Genomic DNA, 24,825 nt, shown 5'->3' with positions numbered 1-24,825 from the left:
GAAGTTCTCCTGGTAGTGACTGGAACCTCGCGATGCTGTCGGCCTTCTGAATCGAGGGTTCACTGTGTGTGCTGGGTGCTCTCGGGAAAGGTGCTTTCCCACCCAGCCCCCTCTCCGCTGCCAGAGTGTCTTGGGGTAGTGGGCCCGGGGCTGCAGATTCCAGGCCTGTCACTGAGGCTGGTGGGCTGCCCTGCAGACCAGTGAGCCATGTGATCCCCAGCCCAGCAGTTTCCGGAGGCTGTCCGTCCTCCCAGCACCAGGCCAGCCCCTCACTGACTGCAACGGGTTCACTGGCTGGGGCCACCTGCCGTCTCCTCACCCATTCCCCAGGCTGCATGGGTGTCTCTTCATCCGTCCCCACAGATTTCTAGCAAAGACGCCTCACACATCATACGAAAGCACACAAGTGTTTTACTTGGAAGAAATCCCAAAAGGTGGCCCAGTTGGGCACCTTCAAATCACAGGTGAGGAAACAGGCCCAGAAAGGTCCAGGATGTCCTCCTGGTCTCACAGCTGGCTCCCAGTCTCACAGCTGGCTGGGTCAGAATTCCTCTAATGATTCACTTAAGATTTTCACTATATGTGAAAAAAAATTTTTTAAATCTGTAAATAAATATTGAACTCACCATATGCAGGGAGAAGTATTGGTAGACAGGAGGGATGTACTGATGTCTACAACACTTCCTTTGAATGCATTTAAACCAGATGGGCTGGTGGATGGAAAGAGGCATGGGTAGATATGCACTAAAGCATGTACGAGTATAGTGAATGTTCATTGTGGAACTGAGGTGGTGAACATATGGGTGTTCACTGTAAACTTCTTACAACTTTGAAATTTTCATAATAAAATGGGGGGGGGGGCGTAGTTGCAGGACTCACCCATGGTGTATACACATGACCCCATAGCCACTATCCCCCTAACACCAATAGACTAGGTCAGTGGTTCCCAAACTTATTTGGCCTACCGCCCCCTTTCCAGAAAAAATATTACTCAGTGCCCCCTGGAAATTAATTTTTTTAAAATTTTAATAGCAATTAAAGATATATGTATTAATGTTTCTACCTTTTTCGTAAAATATAGTAAAGAAAGGTGTAAATTAGAAACATTGAAGTTTGAAATTAGGAAACTATTGAACTCAGAATAGAAAGGTAATACAAAAAAAGTTAAAACAAATGCACCTGTGGCCATCACCGCCCCCCCCCCCATCGCTGCAGCGCCCACCAGGGGGCGGTAGCGCCCACTTTGGGAATCACTGGACTAGGTAAGAGGGGCATTCTGGAGCTGAGAGTAACAACACTCAGGCATCCGGGCTTCTGGTGGCAGGGAATCCAGAGCTGTGGTTTTTGTGTGTGTGTGTGTTTTCTCTCTGCTCCTGGGGAGTGTAGGTGGGTGGGTGGGCTTTGAGCCTGAAACAACTCTTTGGGGAGGTGGAGGACTTGCTTCGCTCGGAGATGCCCACGTATCCATTCCTTTACTAGTACATATCCACTTTCACTCCCACATTTCAGGGGCTGGTAGGTGGGGGCGAGCTGTCTGAAAGGGATGGAGCTCCCTCTTCTGGCCTGAGAGGAGCCCACACAGCCGGACAAGCGCTGGACCCGCCTCTTCAGCACCCACTTTGTGTATCTGCGCGGCACCCGGGGTGGGAGAACCGAAGCCCCCAGAGGTCCCGCCGAAAGCCGGGCATCCGCGGCGGAGACCAGCGCTGGGCGCGGCCCGGCTTATCCGAGAGGCGGCGGACGGGGTGGAGTCGCTGGCGCCGGCAGCCCGCAGCTACACCTGTTGCAGCGTCGGCCAAGCCGGGCTGAGCGCAGGGCGCACCGCCGCTCCGGCGCCGCTCTGCAGGGCAGGGCCGCAGCGAGGAGGGGACCTGGGGACAGTACCGACAGCCGAGCGAGGGGCTCTCCTCGGGAGGTGAGGCTGGAGCGGGCCGCGGCGCCAGCGCCCTCTGAAAGGCAGGGTCTCGGGAGGGCCCCCGCCCCAGGCGGTTAGCTAAGGTCGTGCCGCTGGTCTGCACGGGGTGAGCGAGGGCCCTGCGGGCGCGAAATCTCTGGAGCGCGCCCTCTCCGGGGTCACGGTCTCCGGGCCGCGAGCCCCCCCAGCCCTCGGTCCTTAGCAGCCTCTCGGGGTCCGGGGCTGTCCCGCGGCGCACGCTTGACTCCCGCGGAACCAACACGTGGGGGCGGGAGACGCTCCCGCGCGCAGGGCTCAGAGGCCAAGGGCGCCCTGGTTCCGGGCCAGGCGGGGGAGGCACCCGGGGAGATTCCCCTAACTTCCTTCGCTCCCTCACGCCTACCTCCCTTTCTGGTCTCCTCCTCCAGCCGCTCGGCCCGCCGGATGCCGCACAGCTTGGGGGCCGGGCGGGAGGTCGCAACTGCACAGTCCTGACGGGGCGCCCGCCCGGAACTGCTCCAGCCTCTCGGTCCCGGCAGCCGGGCCGGTGACCCGATGAGGCTGAGGGGCTGAGCGACGCCACGACTGGGACGCAGCCCCTCGGATCTACCTGCAAAGCCAGCCGACTGCGTCCTAGCCGTCGGCTGGAGGAACGATGGACACAGCGACCGAGGCCGCGGGGCTCCGCTCACCCGCCTGCCTCTCCAGCGCCCCCGACCCGCGCCCCGGGGAAAGCGCAGCTCGGCGGGAGTTCGCCCTGAAGGCGCGCCACGCCCCCTCCCCAATCTGAGCCTCTCGCGGCGGCGCCGGGGCGGGAACAGCACCGCATCCCCGTGCCAAGCAGAAGCGGCCTCTGCGTCCTCTCGCTCGGACCTTCGGCGTTGAGGAAAGCGGATTAGAAACCAGGAGTCGGGGCGGACGTGGGGAGCTGGCTCCGCAGGAGCGGTCGCGGCGGCGGCCCCGGGAGCCGCGGGGCCGGGGGAAGCGCCCAGCGGACATGGGTGAGCCGGCCGTCGGGCGGCGGGGAGCGAGCTGAGCGTCCGCCCGAGCCCGACCTCCCGGGAGAGCTGGGCGGGAGTCCGCCCGCGATCACGGCCGCCCGGCGCGGGGTCACCCCGGGGGCCCGGCCATGGCCTGCCGCGGCTGCGGCCCGGGCCACCTGAACGAGGACAACGCGCGCTTCCTGCTGCTCGCGGCGCTCATCGTGCTCTACCTGCTGGGCGGCGCGGCCGTCTTCTCGGCCCTGGAGCTGGCGCACGAGCGCCAGGCCAAGCAGCGCTGGGAGGAGCGCCTGGCCAACTTCAGCCGCCGCCACAACCTGAGCCGCGACGAGCTGCGCGGCTTCCTCCGCCACTACGAGGAGGCCACGGAGGCCGGCATCCGCGTGGACCACACCCGCCCGCGCTGGGACTTCACCGGCGCCTTCTACTTCGTGGGCACCGTGGTGTCCACTATCGGTAGGTGAGCCGCGCGGGAGGGCGGAGGCGCGGGAGGACTCGCTGGCATCGTTCCTGGCGGGGCGCTTGGAAGGAGGGGGGGGGGGACCAGCGCTTCTCCACCCCCGGTTCAGCCCCCGCTCTGCCGGCCGCACAGGTGTGAGCTGTTACCTGACCCACAGGTGGTATCGCTTCCCGGCTTCTCTAAACGTGGTCCAGCTGCATTCGCATCACCTGGGAGCCTGTTATAAGCTCAGAGACTCGGCCCCTCCTCTGCCGCCCCCCCCCACCCCCCCCCCCACCCCACCTCCCCCCGAGTCAGAATCCGCAATTCACGAAGGATCCAGGGGACTCAAATGATCCTTAAATTGGAGACGCTCTGGTCTGGGAGATGCTCAGTCTAGTTAAGAAGACATTGCTCGAGCTCGTGGAACTTTAGGGAGAAAGCTTATAAATTGGGGCTGAGACCTATAAATATTTATTGAGTTAGTACCACTCACAAGGCGGGGGATGGAGCACACATTTAAAAATCTGTCCTTACCCTGGCCGGTTGCTCAGTGGGTAGAGCGTCGGCCCGCAAGCCGAAGGGTCCCAGGTTCGATTCCAGTCAAGGGCACGTACCTTGGTTACAGGTTCCCCGGCCCTGTTCCGGTTGCATGCAGGAGGCAACCAGTCGATGTGTCTCTCTCACATCGATGTTTCTTTCTCTCCCTCTCCCTTCCACTATCTCTAAAAATCCATGGAAAAATATCCTCGGGTGAGGATTAACAAAAAATAAAAAGAGAGTCCATCCTTGACTTCAAGTTTACAGAGAAAATCAGATTGAATACCAGACTGAAGGTTAGGCAACATGCTAATGAGAATGGAAACTGTGTCCTACCCTGAAAAATTAGGGGAGAAGTGACCTTTGGGCCAACCCTGTGGTGTTAGGTATGGTTTGGGTTTTGCATCCTGAAGGAGGAAAGAACTGCATTCAAGGACCCCATGGTCTGTAGCAGCAGTCACCAACCTTTCATGCTTCACAGACCACCAGTGGTCCGGGGACCACCTGTTGGCGACCGCTGGTCTATAGAACAGGCTACGAAGGCCTCCCGGCTAACGGGATGGAGGTGTCTCTTTACTGTTAGACTAAAGAGCTAGAACTTATCTAGAGGCAGTTGGGAGCCACTGAAAGTTTTTGAGCAAGCGTGTGGCATGGCTCCAGTCAGTTAGGCCTTTCTTCCCCGCAGAAGGAACAAGTTGGGTGTCTGCACCACATTTCTAAAGATAATTCATCCTTGAAACATAATCGAGTGATAAGAGGGTTGGGGAAGATGCTGTGGAAATTTTGAAGAAAGAAAAGAGCTGGAGCAGAGGAGGGGGCTTTGAAAGGCTACGCTGAAAGGGAGTGGCTCCCATGCCAGGCACTGGGAATAGCAACAAGGCTCACAGTGGCATCACGGGGGACAGGCGCTCTGCAGCTATGGCCCCGGTGCCAACAAGAGAGCTTGTCAGCGAGGCGGGTGACAAGGCGACTTCCCTGAAGCTCCCACACATGGCTGCCTTAGGTAGGCATTCTGCCAGGAGGAGGAGCACAAGTATCATAGAGCTCAGCCTCAGGCCTGATTGGTCAGGAGAGAGGGCCCAAGGTCAGTCTAGAAGCCCAGGGCTTCAGTGGGTGAGTAGGAGGCAAGGCGGAGAGGACGGGGCGATTAGGGACGGGCTGCACAGGCTGCATCTGAAGTGCTTTGTCCTAAACTGCCTGGCTCATAGCCCTACCCTACCCCCATATCCCACCCCAGGTGGCCCTGCCCATCAGCAGACCGGTAAGATACCACAATATCTGGGGGTCTGGCAAGAAAAGCTGTCAGCATTCTCCGTGATGACCAGAACACGGGCCCTGAGGTGGTAGAGGAGGAGTAAGACCCTTCCAGGTCCTCTCCCCCAGCCCACGTTCCTCCCAGAATTCTCTTAGCAGAATTCCCTAAGTCCCGCATTGTGTCACCTCCCGCATCTCAGAAGACAGCCCCAGGATTTTTATGTAGGGAGGACTCAGGGGGCAAACTGCTTGGTGAGTGTGGCTGTGGAATTCCCCTTGAATCTGCTGTGTTTACATAGCAAGTACTGGGTTTTTATTTCGCTTGAATAGTTATGTGTGTCTTTTAACGGGAGTCCATCCTCCCCCATACACACCACACGCCCCCCCCCCCATGCCCCCTGGTACTCCCCTTGGACACGGAGCTAGGAAGAAGCAGAGTGTGTTGATAGGCTGGTGAACAGCAATGCCTTAGGAACTGAGACTGTCTTGGATGGCTGGGCGTGTAAGAGGCTCAGTTATAATAATGGAGCCTCGTCGAATAGAAGGAAACCGGACAGGGGGTCCAGAGTCGGAGCTGTTGGCCCTGCCTCTGCAGCTTGGGCAGGTGTTGGGAGCCCCATCCTCCTCATCCGAGCTGTCTGCCGGTGCTCACCGTGTCGCTGTGCAGTAAATATCAGTCCTGTCTCCTGCCCACCCCTCCCCCTAAGCCGGTCCCTTCTGTAGGGTTCTTGTGAGGGGCAGCGAGCTCATATAATGAATGTTCTTTAAAAAGTACAAAGCACTATATACATATGGGTTTATTTTTATATTTCCAACCTTTTAAACTGTCTCATGAATTGCTGCTGCAATAACGCACTTGCTACCCTTTGTTGGGGTACATATTAGGCACATACTGTGATTATTGTGTGAACATGGGATGCAGCTAATTCCTGCATTACAATCACACGTAACTTCAATCAACGCAACTCCACGAGGTAGGTACGGTTATTTCCATTTTATAGATAAGGAAACTAAAGCCTCATGTGTGTTCTTTGTAAAATAAAGTATAAGAAGAGAAAGTGACACCATCTGTAACCGCTGGCAACATTTTGATGCATTCCTTTCTGTTCTTCTTGCCCTCTGCATACACATATGTGCATATGTAGCTTTAAAAATTGGGATCATATTCTGTGAACCCTTTATCTTGGATTTTAATCATAACATTACATGATGGCATTTGCCTTTTAAAAATCAGCTCCACTGTCCTTTATTCTGCATAGATTTTGAGATAACACAACAAGAAAGCCTACATTAAACTAATCATAAAACGTAAATAGCCGAGACCGGTTTGGCTCAGTGGATAGAGCGTCGGCCTGCGGACTGAGGGGTCCCGGGTTCGATTCCGGTCAAGGGCATGTACCTGGGTTGCGGGCATATCCCCAGTGGGGGATGTGCAGGAGGCAGCTGGTCGATGTTTCTCTCTCATCGATGTTTCTAACTCTCTATCTCTCTCCCTTCCTCTCTGTAAAAAAATCAATAAAATATATTTAAAAAGAAAATGTAAATAAAACCTCAGAATCAGGGAAAAGAAGAACAGAAACATGGAAAGCAAACGGGTCCTGGAAGTTGCTAGGAAGAGCTTCGTCTTAGTTTAGGTTCCCTCAGAAGCAGAGCCCGAAGCCAAGAATTTGAGTTCAAGCAGTTGCTTGGCAGGTACAAGGGATCCAGGCAGGTGGAGGAGGACATAAGTCAGTATAGGGATATATTAGGCAGGGACCACAGTGGGCAACTGGTGCAGGCAGACCTCAGAGGCATTATGGGTTCGGTTCCAGACCACCGTAATCAAGCAGGTATTGCAGCAAAGTGAGTTGTAACCTTTTCTGCTGGCAGAGGGTCTTGCCTTCCATTTGTAAAAAATGAAGCACAGTAAAGTGAAGCACAGTAAAACTAGGTGTACCTGCACTTAATCCCATGTGGAAGCTAGGAAACAGTGTAAAACCCATGACCCAGAAAGATCCCAGGTGGCACGGGAGCTCGGGGGGCGGGGGGTCGGGCGTTTATACACCCACACCTGTCAGTAATTGGGTAAAAGGTGCTTGGAGGGCAGGGAAGCACAAGCCTATGATTCCCAGGTGCTTCTGGCCTGGTTTTGCATGGACAGCCCAAGGGTAGCCCAGAGACTGGCCATTGGAAGTCAGGCGATGTGACTAGAAATGATAAAGGGTGTTTCCAAGGGGTGTGGGCGTGGGACCCACAATGACTATTCAAGCCTCAGATTGGACTGCAAGCTCCATACCTGAGTCATACCTGGAATTCTTATCCTCAGAGAAAAGGTTCCCTCGTGGGGTTTATGTAGAAGCCATTGCATAGGACAGTGGGCGATGTGCACAAACAGCATTTTCCTGGAAAGTGCAGGTGAGGATTTCATGTAACTGTTGTCTGGTTGAGACCTTTGATTTAAAAGCCAGAGAAGAGTGAAAAACAGTTTGTCAGTTTCTCCAAAGGTTAAACATAGAATTACCATATGACTCAGCTATTCCATTCCTAGGGGACGTATTTGAAAGAATTGAAAGCAGAGACTCAAACAGATATTTGTATAGCTATGTTCAGTGCAGCATTATTTACAACTAGAGGCCTGGTGCACAAAATTCATGCACTCGGTGCTGGGGGGGACATCCTCAGCCCAGCCTGTGCCCTCTTGCAGTCTGGGAGCCCTTGGGGGATGTCCGACTGATGGCTTAGGCAGGGAGCGGGCTTAAGCCATCAGTTGGACATCCTTAGTGCTGCCACGGAGGTGGGAGAGGCTCCCGCCACCGCCACTGCACTCAGCAGCCATGAGCCCGACTTCTGGCTGAGCAGCGCTCCCCCTATGGGAGTGCACTGACCACCAGGGGGCAACTCCTGTGTTGAGTGTCTGCCCCCTGGTGGTCAGTGCACGTCATAGTGACCGGTCGTTCCGCTGTCGGGCCGAAACCACCTCTCCAACATCCTCCAAGGGGTCCTGGATTATGAGAGGGCACAGGCCAGGCCGAGGGACCCCACCGGTGCATGCTCAGGGCCGGGGAGGGACGCGGGCAGTTGGCCAGCCAGTGAGGGATCGTGGGAGGGCTGCAGGGCATGTCCGCCCTGTCTCATTCAGTCCCAATTGGCCAGACCCCAGTAGCAAGCTAACCTACTAGTCAGAGCGTCTGCCCCCAGTGGTCAGTGCACGTCATAGTGACTGGTCAACTGGTCAACTCTCTGCCCCCTGGCAGTCAGTGCACATCATAGCGAGTGGTTGAGCGGCCTTCACATTTCATTAGCATACTTTGCTTTGATTGTTGACTGGACAACCGGACACTTAGCATATTAGGCTTTTATTACATAGGAGAGCCAAAAAGTGGAAACAACCCAAGTGTTTATCAACAAGTGAATAGATTAACAACAAAATGCAGTACGTAGATACAATGGAATATTATTCAACTATAAAAAGGTCTGAAATTTGATGTATGCTACAACATGGATGATAAACCTTGAAAACATTATACTTAGTGAAATAAGCCAGATTCAGGGCAAATCCTGTATAATAAAAGGCTAATATGCAAATTGACCGCTCAACACAGAAGCTTCCCCCCTGGTGGTCAGTGCCCTCCCACAGGGGAGCGCTGCTCAGCCAGAAGCCAGGCTCATGGCTGGCGAGCGCAGCGGTGGTGGCAGGAGCCTCTCCCGCATCAGTAGCAGTCGGACATCCCCAAGGGCTCCTGGACTGCAAGAGGGCACAGGCCTGGCTAAGTGACTGCCTCCCCCTGCCCCAGTGCATGAACTTCATGCACTGGGCCTCTAATATTATATAATGCCACTTGCATGAGGTACCTGGCAAATAGGCAAATTCCATAGGGGACAGAAAATAGAATAGAGGGTAGTGGGTATGGCATTTTTGTTGAGGATGATAAAATAAGTTTTGAGTGTACATCGTGCTGATGGTTATACAACAGTGTGAATGTATTTAATGCCGTTGAATTGTACACTTAGGAATGATTAGAATGATAAATATTGGGTATATGTTACCACGATTTAAACAATCAGAGCAGAATATTAAGACACATTCAGGGATGCTAATTTTGAAAGAGACTGGTGGTCAGACTTGAAGCAAGAATGAATTTGCGATACATACAACTCAGAGGAGAGGATTGGCACTGTAGCTGGTAAATGATCCTTCTGTCAATAACTTTCATCTCAAATATGCTTTTGGGAAGGGTTTGCGTCTGTGTGTTGCCTGTGCATTTATAAATCAGCTTCTGTCCCAGAAGGATTTGAGGTCTATGGCATACAATATGGTCATGGCAGGCTTAGGCTTTAGGTTGCCCCTTAACACAGCAAGAGTTTATTCATACACACAGGCCCTCTGTGGGCGCCTGACTCCCAGGGCAGCCGTCTCCCGTGTGGCCCAGGTTGCTTCTCTTTTGTTGCTTCCCTTGTTTGCATGTACTGCATTTTGTTAATCTATTCACTTGGTGATAAACACTTGGGTTGTTTCCACCTGTTGGCTCTCCTATATAATAAGAGCTGAAGAGTGGAGGACCAGCAATTAATTGGCCACCACCTGGAAGAGACACAAGTCACAACAACAGACATTTCATTGGCCAAATCAAGTCACATGGCCACACCCAAGTTCAAGGACACACCTCCTGAGTGGATATTGGCGAGCAGCACAGACGCCTACCCCACGTACACGAGTACCGTGCACTAGAACGGGTGCAGTAATGGCGTTAAGACACTGGGGAGATGAGACACATAGCAGAACAGGACCCCTAAGCCACAAATTGTTAACACACAGAGGTAGAGGTCAGAAGGACCCGCGTCATCGCCAAAAGTGAGCCCGGCATTTGGCTCCGAGTTTTCCAGTTGTCAAAATATTAAGAGGCACAAACAACTACTACTCCCCTTATCCAGGCTGGCTGCTTGGAAGACACCCAACTTTTTCAGACTTGAATAAAAATCTCTCCTACAGATTGTCACGGAGGGGAGTAGATAAGGCGGGGAGTCCTCGCCTCCACAGCATCTGGGCCGTAAACTAGAGAGAACCGTGTGTTCCCGCGTCCCTGATGCAGGTGCCGTTCAGTAAAACCCCTCTGCCAAGGCCCAGAGCCACCAGCGCAAGCATACAGCTCCCGGTGGCACGGCCCTGCAAGGACGTTTAGAATTTCCCACCGGCGGTTCCCAAGCTGTGGTGTCCTTAAGAACTCCCCTGAGGGAAGTGTGGCGCTCGTTAAAATGCAGGTGACTGGGGCCCCTTGCACAGCTCCGGGTAGAGTACACCTGCCTTTGAAGAAACTTCCCCAGATGGCTCTGGCTTAGGCAGCACAAGGAGCACACGTGAGGCACACATGATGGGAGTTGGCGAGGGCTGACCATGGAGACCACGCCCGAGGACCCCGCTATCTGTGAATCAGCGGTACCAGCATCACCTGGGACCTTGTTGGAAATGCAGAGTCTCAGGGCAGCCCCAGACGCACTGAATGCATCTGCTCTTGAATAAAACACCCAGGCGAGGCCAGTGGCAGGCACACTAAGGTTTGCTGTTTTGTGATGTTGCTGCCTGGGACAAGACCCCTTCCCCTGAGCTTTAGAGCAGGGCCACACTGGCAGCTAGGCTGGAGTGGAGGGGAGAGGGGATGTGCTCATCAGTTGCCTCTGTGGACCTCGCCACCAGCTGGCAGGTTCCTAGGTGAGGAGCACGTTAATAAACAGCATCCTGCCCTGGCTGGTGGCTCAATGGTTAGAGCATCTGCCCGTGCACCAAAGGGTCTCCGGTTCAGTTCCCAGTCAAGGGCAGGTACCTGAGTTGCAGATTTGATTCAGGAGACAAGCAATCGATGTGTCTATCTCACATCAATGTTTCTCTCTCTCCCTCCCTCTCTCCTTCTCCATCTCTTCCTTTCTCTTTCTCCCCTTCCTCCCTCCCTTCCACTGTCTCTAAAAAAAAATCAATGGGAAAAATATCCTTGGGTGAGGATTAACAAAACAAAACAAAATGAAGAGCAGCTCTATTCAGTCTCAGGGATGTACTGGGCTCGGCCGAGAAGGTGTCCCTGGCTTGTGTGAATCTGAGGAGCCCAGACGCAGAGATCCCGAGCCCCACCTCAGTGATGGACCAGTCAAGGTAGATGACCAGATTTCCCACAGCAGTTTTATTCATTTTAATTAAACAGAAAGAATGGTACTGGTGCCCTTCTTTAGCCCCATGACTGGCACTCGGTTAGCAGCATTCTGTGTGGTTCCGTGGGGTTTGGGGTCCAGGCGGACAGGTGTGTGACGTGGCCTGGTCAATGTGCAGACCTTCATGGTGCCGAACGGAATATTGTTTCCAGATTCTGTTTGTTCCTGCGTGGAAATAAGGCTGAGGAAAGAGCCTCTGAAATCAAATTATATCACATTCAAACAGTAAAATATTGGAAAACACCATTGTACAGTATAAAGCTATAGACTGACATCAAAGATAACGAACAGGCATTGAGAAAGAATAAGACATCCCACTAATACATTGACAGATGTCACACGTTAGTGGATGTCATACGTGTGTCAATATTTAAATCACACGTCGAATAGGCACTTTACATTTTGCAAAGCATTTGCACACACACCTTGTGCAGTAGGCAGAGAAGTTATTAATTCCATCTTGGGGATGAGGAAACAGGTATGGAGAGCATAAATATCTTACTTAGGACTACACGTCTATGACGTGACAAAATCAGGAGTAGAAACAGGTTTGGTTTTGCTTACGCCCTGGTGATAAAAGAAGTTCATACTCATTGTCGAAGACTGGGAATACATGGGAACAGATGAAAAAAAAGGCAGAAATTCCCCATAACTCCACCATCCTGTGAGAACCCCTGCTAATGGTTTGGTGTATCATAATATGTTGAACCTAAAGTACTGAAGATTTTCCTGGATCTAAGATGAGTCATTATTTTAAGTATCATTAAGAAAGAAAAGAATGCTGTCAATTACGTTCTGACACAAGCAATTGTGAGGCCATCCTGATTTAAGAGATACTTTAATGCTGGGAAAAGGCGCATCTTGATATCAGGGAAATAGATATCTTGTATGTTTTCCATATATCCATTATACATGAGCATATTGTTCTAATTAGGTAAAATTGAATCTCGTGGTATAATTTCTTTTATTTATGTTCAAATTGATTCATTTTAAATATTTATTTAAAATACTTCTAGTTAACCCTAGCCAGTGTGGCTCAGTTGGTTGAGCATCCTGTGTACCGAGAGGTGGCTGGTTTATTTCCCCATCAGGGCACATGCCTGGATTGCAGTCCTGATTCCCAGTAGGGGGCATGCAAGAGGCAGCTGATCAGTGGTTCCCTCATAGATGTTTCTCTTTCTCTTTCTCTCTCTCTAAAGTCAATAAAAATATATTTAAAAAAAATACTTACAGTTCATATTCTAATCCTTTTCTCTCAGGAGCAAGGGAGAGGGTCATGTTAATCATTGTATACGTGTGCTTTTAGATTTTGAGGATTTTAGGCCTTTGTCATGCTTTTTATCTGTTATTGCTTTCTGTTCCATGTTTATGTAGACACTAGGGGCCCAGTGCACGAATTCGTGCACCTTGAAAGGAACTATGGGCCATGAGGCTGTGGTGGGCACAGGAGCAGGTCTTGGCCCACCCTCCATGCTCCTGCTGGCTCCTCCTGCTGTGGTCCCCGCTCCCCTGTCTGCAGGCACCCCTGCTCCCACCACCACCACTCCCATGCACTGACTGCGCCAGCCCCACTCGCACCTGCTGATGGCGCAGAGCGATTGGGGCCAGCACCAGCAGTGGGTGTGAGCGGGGGCAGCACTGTCAGCGGGTAAGAGCAGCGGCTGCTGCCCTGATTGCCCCTCAGGAGCAGGGGGAGGTGGAGAAGCTCTGAGGGTCGAGCAGGGCCGGCAGACACCACTTGTACCCGCTAATGGTGCTGAGCGATCAGGACTGGCACTGGGCACCAGCAGCAGGTGCAAGCGGCGGCTCTGGCGCTGGCTGCTGGTGCTAGCGGGGCCGGCGCCTGCAGCAGGTACAAGCAGCGGGCAGGACCGCGGCGCACGGAAGCAAAGAATTTTCAGTAACCACCAGAGGCTCACCCCAATGACAGCGACCGGTGCCCCCGCTCACCTGCTCCATCATCCCGCCACAGCCAGTGCTTGCCGTGTTCTGCACGTGCCCCCTGGTGGCCAGTGCATGTCATAGCGACTGGTTGTTCGATTGTTCTGGTTGTTCCGCCATTCAGTCTATTTGCATGTGAGCCTTTTATTATATAGGATGTTTTAAGTTTCTGTGAAGTTTCATATTTCAGATTTTTCCTGTTGTGGTTTCTTTCATTGCCTTTGTGCCCAGGCAGTATTTCCCCATCTAGATCTTATAAGAATGCTAGTTTTTGTTCAGTGCGCTTTCAGTCGTAGCAGTTTTTAAAGCTTTCACGTACCGTTGATTTTAAGATTAGAGCTAAGGAGCCGTGAATGCTTGGTCCAGGGGAGAGGGGGCAGCAAGAGTGGGGGTAGCAATTTGCATTCACTCAGGTGGGGTGGGAGGGCCGGCTGTCCTGAGTCCACCTTCTCACATTTCATGGGGAGGCTCAGATTGTCCATTCTGTGAGCCCCTTGATTTGTTCAGTGACTTGTTTCCTACTCGGAAAATTTCAGTATCTGCAAATGAGAGGTCAGCTGCAGGACAGAGCTCACTCTCCACTGCCCAGCATTCTGGCACACGTACATTTCATCTCAGCTGTTGTCTTAAAAATTCTTGTGTATATCACAAAACATGGTGATTTTCTTTTCTTTATCCTAAACTCCACCCCGTTCTCTCCCCCCAACCCCCCATACCTTCCTCTATGAAGGAGAGATGGGTTTGGCATGAGTGTAACCCAAATCTTACGCTCCGCGGGGTCCTAAGGGTAGTGTTCTGTTCCAAGAAGCACAGTCCATGAGCCCAATATAATGAAAAAGAAAATTCAGTTTTTGCTTGCATATCTCCAAAGAGTCTTAGAGTCCAATTTATAACACAAAACACAAAGGGAAGTTCCCTCTCTCTCTCCTCTCTCCCCTCTCCTCGTCTCTCGGATCTCAAAGGAGTTCTGGAGCCTTTCATCCCTAATCCTTCCCCGGCCCTCTCAGCCCTCAGTCTTCCTGTCCCCTGTCCCCACCCCGCCCTGCGCCCCCCATCCATCTCTCTGTTCTCTCCAGCTTCTTGTAGCTTTCCATCTCCATCTCAAAGGATCGCCCTGGGAGTTGACCCAGCAAGTAACAACCTTTCCCCGGAGGAGGAAGGGGGCGGAGATTGGGATCCCCAGGGCTTTACTTTATGCTGCATGGGGACGCTCGGCCTGTGGAGCACATTACTGTGTTCAGACCCAGAAGTGCAGTCCTGCCGAGGATGGGAGACGTCCCCATCATCGCCCTGCTCCCCCTGCCCCTTCCGCTTCCTTCAGAGCAGTCTGTCCAGATTGTCAGACATGACCCCACTTTTCTGACATGCTGCTCCTTTAGCACACCCGCCGCCATCTTCCTTTGGCCGAAGAGCCACCTGTAGAGGCCTGATTACGCGTTCAGATTTCATTGTTGCCATTCTCTCATCAACCCCTGCCACCTCTTCTATTGATCACCCTGCTTGGAAGGGAAGCCAACGAACCCAGGGGTCAGACCATGATGAACGTGGGTGTGACTTGGGGTGTGTGGGGTGTTCGGGGGCAGCGAGGCCATTCAGACTTTAATTGTAAAGCAGCATTGCCGGGCCATGCAGGTCTGATGACAGCTGGACTAGTGCCCAGGTGTCCCAGGTGGAGCTGTGATCACCTGTGAGCTCCAGGCTTCCTCCCCTTCAGAGGGAGGAGGACAAGGTGCTCTGCTCATTTCTTGATCAGGCAGCACCTGGATTTTTCCAGTTCGCTTAGTTACCTGTTTGTGCAGGACTCCCGGTCACCGAGGAGGAGCCGAGCCCATGAGCCGCTGCATTGTGTACCCACTCATTTCTAAAAGGAGCCACAGCAGTTATCTCTGAACCCCTCGTTCTGTGCCTTCACGTAGGCGTTGCAACCCATAGTGTACGCATTCTGGTTTCTTCTTTCCTTTTACATTATTCCCTCTACACTTCCTGAGAATTCCATGTATTTGTGTTAATGCGGAAGAGCTTAACTAGACTCAGCTAGTTGGATTTGAGGGTAAGGTACGATTTTGTTTACTCTTATGTGTTATCAGATTTGTGAAACGTACGGAGTGCTTCCCAGGGGTTGAACACAGCACACGCCTTTACGTACGTTTCATGCTAACGAGGCCATGAGGATAGGTACCGTTCTATTCCCAGGTCACAGACTAGGAGTCTGAGGCCCAGAGAGCTTCTGTGCGGGTCTGAAGCTACCCAGCAGGTAGAGTGTGGGGCCCTCCTTCAAAGCTTACACTTTGCATCACCCCCTCCTTTGTCAGTTCTCCCTTCGGGGTCCTTGCTGTGGGAAGAGTTCCCAGCTACAGGGCCGTGACCCCTTTTTTCCGTGCGATGGTCCTTCGGAGGCTTGGGACACTATAAAAAGATAGATGGTCTGCAGAATCTCAGCGTTTCTGTGATAATTCCTTCCTCCCAGGAGTCCATGGGTATGGAGACTTATATCACCACCTGTTACAGTACTTCACAGTCCCCTCAACGCTGCTGCCTTCCTCCCGTCACCATGACAACTGAGGTGCCTCCCCCAGGACTTTCGTCTCCAATTTGGACTTTTGAGCCCAGAGGTCATGCCCTGACTCTACCTGTGAGTCTGGCATGTCGGCACCAAGGTTGTCTGTCTTGGGTTCTTCCCTCGTATTAAGCAATCGATGACGATCACAAAGGCAATGGTCTTACAGCCCATCCAGGGCTGTGGTTTTCAAACCGTGCTCCCAAGAGCCACTGAGGTTCTCCGTAGTATCTTAAGGGCTGTCTCAAGGGCCACGGGGACCCCTCAAATTCTTGTCTCTGTTATATATTCAGGGTGTCCCCAAATATGTATACACACTTTAAAGATGGTAGCTCAATATTGAAAATGAAATGTATTTTAATAAACACCGCCTTTATAATTATTCAAAATGTGTGTATATATTTTTTGGGACACCCTAAATTTATTTACATATGTCCAAAATATTTATCCTGTTCTGTTACCTTTTCGTTGACTATTAATTTTTTTGGTATTTAAAATAGATTTTTATAGCGCTGTATACACTCATTTTGACAGGCAATTTTTTAACGGTTTTTCATAAATTCAGGTACTGTCCATATTTGAGATAAGTATTCTTATACATTCTTTGTTTAGCTCTAACTCATCTCAGTTTTTGTTCAAAAGACTACTTAAATGGTTTTGTGTGATTGGCTGTATCATTATGCTTTGATTTATTTCTAAAATGATCACATAATGACTTGAGAATGTGCATTTTCCAGAATTCTCCTTCCTGTTTGAGTGTTTCTTTGTGTCCTTGCGTCTATATATATTCCAGCTGGGTTTTCTCTTATATTACAGAATTTTGGAACAAAAGGGAACATAATCTCCAAACATACTCCAAAGCTATTGAACACACCCAAAATAACATTTCAGTTGTGTGTCTCGGGACATATAAATTCAGTGTGATTGATTTCATCACTTATATGACCTATTAATACCTTTGTTCATCCCTTAATGCTTTATATGCTAGCATCTATTTTTAAACTTCGATATGATGAAATTCCTGCAATATACCAGCAGATATTTGCTAACTTTAGATTGTCTTTCTAGTTGTGATTTTTAGTAATTTTTTTTAGTAAACCAGTTAATATATTTTTATATTATTTTTTCATCAGGGGACTTTGGCACATACGTTGGGTCTCATTTGCATTATCCTTTTTGTTCTATACTTCCCTTCTTTTCCTATTCTCTTCAATTCTGTACCTTCTATTACAATGGACTGGGCATCCTTTTTGTCATTTTAAGTGTGGTCACAATGAAATTTATCAAATTGTCCCTGCGGATTTAAAAAAACTCCTTTTGCCATTATTTTTCATGTTTATGAATAAAACTGAGACTGCTTTCTCTGGATGATATGGAGTCTTGAGACCTTGGGCTCAGCCCCCAATTCTCTCCACCCCCTCGTCTCCCCCCTTGTTGTATCCTGTTTTCTGGAAACACTTTCTGAAATTACCTTTTTTCATCTTGGAACCTGCCTCACACCTGATAACCGAGAGCACATCACCTCCACGCACCGCTTTCTCCTTAGCGATCTCAGTCGTTTCCTTGCCGTCCCTTCCTCTTTGTGTCAGTCCCTTCTTCTCCTGCCTCCGGACCTTTAGGCTGTGCTCAGTAATTTACTCAACACCATCGCATTTTCTCAAGCCTTGCTTCTGCTTTTAAACAGAAAGAAACGGCAAGATAACCTAGAAATCACTTTCCTGTGTGTCTGAAATAGCACCCCCTGTGACAGTGAGTGGCGGGGGGCTTTGGGGGACGAGAGGAAGCAACAGCTTTGTCACCTGCTTCCTCTGTGCTTGGTGCTGCACACTTACCCCCGATTCTGCACCCACTCTTATTAGCACCTCAGTCTTGAGGTGGAATGGTTCCTTTCTGTTGCCTATACTGCTCCTTTGTCTCAGTAACTGGAAAGGAAAGTGACAACTAGATCAACGGCGGGTTGCATTGGACGGTTGTAGCAGGAAACCCGTGTCTTGGGCACAGCAGGAAGTGGAGAGACCTGCAGGCCCGGCCACAGCGGGCCCAGTGCCTTCTAGTCTGTCTGCCCTGGCAGGCTGACATGGTGGCTCTCCCCCTGGTGCTCACAAAACAGCTCCTCCGGTTCCAGACACTGTGACCGCCACCAAGGCAGGAAGAAAGAGGGAAGAGGAAAGGCAATGGTGTGAGCCAGCTGAAATGGTCTCTCAAAAAGAACTTTTTTGGAAGTCTCAATTTTTGTGTATTTTTCATGGCCAGAACCATGTGAGAATACCCTCTGCATGGAAGCTCATCGCTGTCATGAACACAGTGCAGGTTCCTGTATTGAGCAGGAGGGAAGGACAGTGTTGCGTGGCAACAACACTGTGAAGGCAACTAATGGTGTAGCTCCTGGAAAAGTATTGTCTGGGCGTCTTTCCTGTGGGGATGATCTTGGAAGCTATTCTCTGAGTAGTTAAGGTCTTGATCAAAGTTTTTCAATCCTGGAAATTTTTCTTCGAGTGTTTCCTTAATGATCCTTGTTGGCTTTTTTGGTGGTGGTTTTGTTTTTTATCTTGGCACCCTTTATTCTCAGGTTGGATATTCCTGTTTTTCAAAGTCTACCAGGCACTTTTGTTTTGTTTTCATCTATTTGCTTAATTCCATATTTTGGATTTGATTCTCCATTTGTTTTCCAGCTCACTAACTAATTTCTCCATTGTCTGATTACTGTCTGCTGACTTTGTTTCCAGAAGATTTTTATTAAGGGCCTACTGTATGTTAGGTGTTGGTATAAATATTGAAAGTTCCTCGTTGCCATTCTCCTGCCGTCTTTAGTATCATCTTAAAAATTCTTTTTTTTTAATATGTTTTCATTGATTTCAGAGAGAGATAAAGGGAGAAGGATAGAGAGAGAAACATCAATGAGAGAAAGACATTGATCGGTTGCCTCCTTCATGCCCCCAACTGGGGATTGAGCCTGCAACCTGGGCATGTGCCCGGACCGGGAATCGAACCAGTGAACTCTTGGTTCATGGGTCTGTGCTCAACCACTGAGCCATACTGGCTGGACAATAGTTCTTGATTTATAATTTCTTTTTCTAACATCCTCAGAATTTATTTATTGGAGATTTGTACATTTTGACCACCTTCACCCATTTCACCCACCCCCTATCTCCACCTCTGGCAACCACCAATCTCTTCTTTTCATCTGTGACTTCAGCTTTCTTTTTAAGATTCCACATATAAGTGAGATCACAAGTATTTGTCTTTCTCTGTCTGACATATTTCACTTAGCATAATACCATTAAGATCTTTCGCAGATGCTAGGATTTCCTTCTTTTATGGTTGAATAATACGTTATGTATATGTGTGTGTATGTATATGTCTATATGTATAGGTATTCTATATAATAAAGAGGTAATATGCAAATTAACCCTCACAAGATGACTGCCTACGACCAGGCTGGCAGGGGGGTTAGTGAGGGATGACCAAACAACTGACCAGCAGGCTGCATGGGGCGACCAGGCCAGCAGGGGGGCAGTAAAAGGCGACCAGGCTGGCAGAGGGGGGCAGTTGGGGGCAACCAGACTGACGGGAGGTGCAGTTGGGGGAGACCAGGCTGGCAGGGGGTGCAGTTAGGGGTGATCGGGCCAGCAGGGGGGGACAGTTAGGGGTGACCAGGCAGGCAGGCAAGTGAGCAATTAGGAGCTAGCAGTCCAGGATTGTGAGAGGGATGTCCGACTGCCGGTTTAGGCCCGATCCTCAGGATCGGGCCTAAACCGGCAGTCGGACATCTCACAAGGGGTCATGGATTAGAGAGGGTGCAGGCTGGGCTGAGGTGAGGGGACCCCCCCCATCCATGCACGAATTTTGTGTGTGTATACACACACACACACGCACACACACACACACACACACGCACACCACAGTTTACATTTATGATGGACACTTATGTAGTTTCCATGCCTTGGCTATGTTATCATGCACATGGGGGTGCAGCTGTGTTTTCAAGTTAATGTTTTTGTTTCCTTTGGATAAATACCCGGAAGTAGAAATGCTGGATCATATGGTTGTTCAGTTTTTAATTTTTTGAAGATCCTTCATACTGTTTTCCATAGTGGCTGCACCCATTTACATTCCCACCAACAGGGCACAAGGGTTCCCTTTTCTCCACATCTTTGCCAATGCTTGTTATTTCTTCTCTTTTCGATAACAGCCAAGTGAAGTTGAGCACCTGTTTCTGCATAGTTGGCCATCTGTCTTTAGAAAACTGCCTGTTCAAATCCTCTGCCCATTTTTTAGTCAGCTTGTTTGGTGTGGGTTTAGGGGCTTTTTTTTTTTTCTGCTGTTGACTGTTCTTTATATATTTTGGATGTTGCCCCTTATCAAATACATGATCTATAAATATTTTCTCCCATTTGGTAGGCTGTTTTTTAATTTCTGTGGTGCAGAAGCTTTTTAGTTTGACATAGTCCCACTTGTTTATTTTTGCTTTTTTACCTTTGATTTTGGTGATTTATAATTCTTATCTCTCTTTTCTCTATTACACCTCTATTACATTGTCTTCATTCAGGCTTGTGCATCTGCGAGGTTCCTCTGCCTTAGTTTCCTGGCTGATGAAAGAAGCCATTCCTAACAGAATCTTCAGGCCTTTCTTTGGGACTTTACATTTAAAAACAGAATGTATGTTACATTTAGCATTTGCCTCACTAAGGCATGTTTTGTTAATTCTGGCTGTTGATATCTTCTGCTCCAGATGTTTTTATTTTGGGTATCTGGTATGAAGGCATGCTGTATTATTTCTCAGTCTCCCATAGTTTTAGACTTATTTGTGTGTGTGTGTTTTAATTTAACAGCCTATGTATGACCCAGGACCAACACCTGTACAAAGAAACATCTGAAAGGCATGCTTTGACCACATGGGGATATACTTGTGTTCCATTGAATGGAATGATGTTGAAGACTGAATTCTGAGAGTTGATAACTTAAGGGAAAGAAATCACCACCTTTTCTTTAATTAATTAAAACAATTCCCTGGAGGATATGGGGTCTGGGGCTGGTTGGGAAGGATTGATCTGTTCATTCTCTCAACCATCTTTTGAGTTAGGGGAGGGAAGCCCCAGAGAGAGTTAGTAATTTTCCCAAGTACACACAGCTGGTAAATAAGGAGGTATATCAATTAGGATTTTGTTTAGCTTCAAGTTACAAGACCCAAAAAGCTCACAAGGCTTTCCTGTATCCCCGAAAAGAGGTCTGCACCGCATGTAGGAAGTCGGGGCTGCTATGGTGACTGTGCAAGGTCAACAGGGGGTCGGGCCTTTTCAGCTCTGCTCTCCCTGGGTGCCGTCTTCACCTCAGGACTTGGCCTGGCTGTGGGAGCTCTGCCCATCACATCCACACCTTAGGTTCATCCAAGGTGGTAGGATGGGAGAAAGGGAGAAGAAGACGTGTCTTTCCCCTTGCAGGGAGCTTAGCTTCTTAGGTCAGTTTCTCTGAGAAGCTGACTCTGAGCTAAGGGTTTGGCTGGGAGTGAATAAGAAGAGGAGACCAGTGGGGGAATGAGGGAATGAGGGTGAGAGAAGGGAAGGAGCCACATAGGAGGGTATTGTATGGACTTGAACATGAGTTACACCTTGGAATTTGTCCCACCTTGAGTCAAAGGAACTGGGCTTTTATACTCACACAGTCACTCATTGGCTGTGGCTGGGCTGGGCGGGGCCTGAGCCTCCCAGGCACGTAGCCATCTGTGGGGTATAGGCTGTTAGCACCTGCGGGTGGATGGCCACACGGAGCTGATCCAGGGGTTGAAGGGGATCTGAGTGGGGCACAAACAACGTCCACTCCAGCAGGCTTCCCAGAAATTCTGGACATTGCCCTTACATGTCCTTGTCCAGAACTTTGTCACGTTGTCATACCCAGCTGCAACAGTGGCTGGGACATGACATCTTTACTCCGGATTGTAACGTGTCAGACAACAGTTACTGAGGAATAACGATTGAAAGAACCCCAGAGGCAGCCAGTGAGCTCACCACGGGGATGTGATCAATGGCTGAGTCATGAAGAGCCAGGGGTGGGGACTCCACCCACCTGGGGAGACTGGGGAGAATCGCATAATAAACAGTGGAATGTCGGGAGATGAACCAGGCAGTGGGTCAGATCTCTTCCAAGGACTAGGAGCAGGAGAGCAGGGAGGAGTCTGTGACTACAGCCCAGGGTGTGGAGGCCAGGAGACAGCAGAGGAGGCCAAGGAGGGGCAGGTGAAGGTCCCCTGGGGGCGGCCTGGATGCAGAGCTCAGAGGAATTGCCTCTGCTTCAGAGGGAACAGGGCACAGTGTGGCAAAGGCAGGATGCGGTGAGAGCTACCCAAGGCTGGTGGGCGCAGAACTGGTGCAGAGTTGGCCCCGGGAGTCCTTCAGGGCTAGTGGGTGCCATTGCTTCAGCCAGGCCTAGCTGTCCGTCCTTCCCTCACCATCCCCCTTCCTCCTTTCCCTTCTCCTCCCCTCCCCTCCTACCCCTCCTCTTTCCTTCATCCCTCCCATTTTCCTTTCCTTCCCTTCTTAACTAGGGTCGTGACTAATGTTAGTCTCCAAAGGAAAAACAATAATGCAAATAAATATTTAATTCTTTATTTCCTGTTAAATTAAGGCCATTAATAAAGTTAGCTCTCTAACTAATGGAAATGAAAAGATAATAAATTGACATGTATAATGGAAATTTCCACCGCAGGCTGAATCTATGGGTTCAAGCCATGTCAGTGGGTCTCTCTCTGTCTCTGTCCTAGCTTTGCTTTTTTCCTAGGTGCGCCCGTCTTGGGCCCTGTGTCAGAGCAGTGAGGTTGGTCCCAGCAGCTTCCTGCTGACATGATGCTTGGCATCTGGAACTCGAAAGAAGACCCTGTCTTCCCAGAGCCCCTGGACAGAGCTCTACAGGAACCTGCATGGTCTTATTTGCATGACAGACGTCGTTAACAAGAGTTAAAGTCAGGTCGCACACCCACCTCTGGTGTGAGTGGCAAGGGCCGTGTTGGGGCGGCATGTCATTGGAAGTAAAGAAAGGCACACTACCCAAAACTATTGGTAGAGAAGGAGGGAAGGAGAAGGAATAGGCCCACACATACACCATCGTGTCCCTTGGTGGAGGATGCTTGTCAGAAACCGGGTACCAAAGTGGGGTCAGTTGAAGGGATCCTGAGTAGAGTTTTGAAAGTGTTGAACTTACGGAGCTACAACATTGCGACAGCTATGAGGTCACTAGGCGATAGGAATTTTTCAGCCGCATTATGGTCTTTTGAAAACACCGTCATATGTTGTTGACCTAAATGTCGTGCATGACTATATATTCAAAAGAGATATTCACCTATTTTTTTCCCTTTCTTGTGTTATCTTTGTCTCATTTGGCATCAGGATGATACTGGCCTATAGAAACAGGTGGGAAGTGTTCACCTGTGGTTTTATAACACCCAGGATATACGGCTATGACATGGATGTAATTAAAATGTTTCTCGTCTTGTACGACATGTAGGTTGTTTCTAATTATTTGCTAATACAACAGCTCTATAATGCATGTTATTAATTTTAAAAATTAATATTTAAACTCTTTATTGTAAATATAGGTACTGCCAAATTTTTGAGAATTTGAAAATATAAACATTATCTTAACCAATTCGCAAGAACCTTGTTATTCTCGCAGGTAACATGTACTGAATTCTTCCTCTTCCTTGGTACTATACTAAACATTCTACATTCTAGATACATAATATTTCATCCTATGAGGCAGGACTATTATTTTCCTCATTTTATGGGTGAAAAAATAGGAGCCTAGAGAGTTAACTAGCTTGCCTGAAGTCACACAGCTAGGAAGTGGTAGAACTTTTTCTTAAAATATATTTTTATTGATTTGAGAGAGGAAGGGAGAGGGAGAGATAGAAATATCAATAACGAGAGAGAATCATTGATTGCCTGCCTCCTGCACACCCCACACTGGGGATCGAGCCCACAACCCAGGCATGTGCCTTGACTGGGAATCGACCCATGACCTCCTGGTTCATAGGTCGATGTTCAACCACTGAGCCACGCCGGCTGGGCAGGAGTGTTAGCACTTTGATTCAAACTTTGTTCAGCCATGATCTACATTTTGGAGAATAAATAAGTTCGCCTCTGAAGTAGTCAAAAGTCTAGTAAAAGTGGAGTAAAAACCTAGGCCCTAGTTCTGTATTTACTTTTGCCATCAGTGGATTTCTATTTTATGTCACTGGTGAATACTCTTTGCAAGCTATTGTTTTGAAGAAACTGGACTGCCAGGCTGTATAATTAAGACAACATCTATATGGTCTCACGCTAAGTTTGAACACAGTCTTTTCTCCCCTCTTTTCTCCTTAGGAACACACCCAGTGCCCATCTCATACCAAATAAAAAATTCAGTTGGGTTCCATTGAATGTATTGAGTTCTTACTTTGTGCCCAACCTGACTATGGAGATTCGGATCCCAGATCCATGGGTAGAATTCAAAAGGTCTGTAAATTTGAGTGAGAAAATAATTCCATCTTTATGTGTACTGACTTATAACTACGCAACTCCCAGCATGTCCTTCAATAAAGAATGTAGGCAACAACCCCGGGGTAGCAGGAGCAGCACCTGTGGCTTTGTCACCTGTAGAAATCACAGCTGTATTCTTCTCACATGAAGCACGGCAGGTGCCATGTGACCATTCCCCTCACCACTCTGTCAAAATTACTAGACCAGTTCTCCTTATTGAACGATTTCATAAAGACGCACACGGACTGGCACACACATTTGGGCTGTAGTTCAATAACTGTGTTTTCATATGGTTGTAATCCTATGCCTATTATTTCAATCATTTAAAAACATCCTAAGAAGGGGCCCGTCGGCATCCCCAGACTACCCAAGGCTCACCTAACAGAAACAGGAATTGAGAACCACACCAGAGTTAAGCTGATTTTAAATGAAGAGAAAAAGGGGAAGGTCTCTGCTCCTAGTGTGATTAGCAAAAGAAATCAATCACCTTCAATTTGAAAACTGACTTGAAA

The 24,825-nt window shown here is 49.5% G+C and overlaps 1 protein-coding gene across 1 annotated transcript in view; it reads left to right on the top strand.

Annotated features, from left to right (window-relative positions):
• Positions 1–3,023: 3,023 nt before the first annotated feature.
• The window catches only part of KCNK13 (potassium two pore domain channel subfamily K member 13), a gene marked incomplete at its 5' end in the record, with an annotated part of 78,272 nt that continues 56,470 nt past the window's right edge, over positions 3,024–24,825 (top strand). The window contains one exon of the mRNA XM_081112056.1: positions 3,024–3,351. Within this exon, the coding sequence (XP_080968182.1) occupies positions 3,024–3,351 (328 nt within the window). The remainder of the gene's footprint in view (positions 3,352–24,825) is intronic.

This window comes from Myotis nattereri (assembly GCF_964212035.1).
Source record: "Myotis nattereri genome assembly, chromosome: 1".
Lineage (NCBI taxonomy): Eukaryota > Metazoa > Chordata > Mammalia > Chiroptera > Vespertilionidae > Myotis > Myotis nattereri.
Note: the sequence above shows the minus strand (reverse complement) of the source record. Positions and strands in the feature narration are given on the sequence as shown.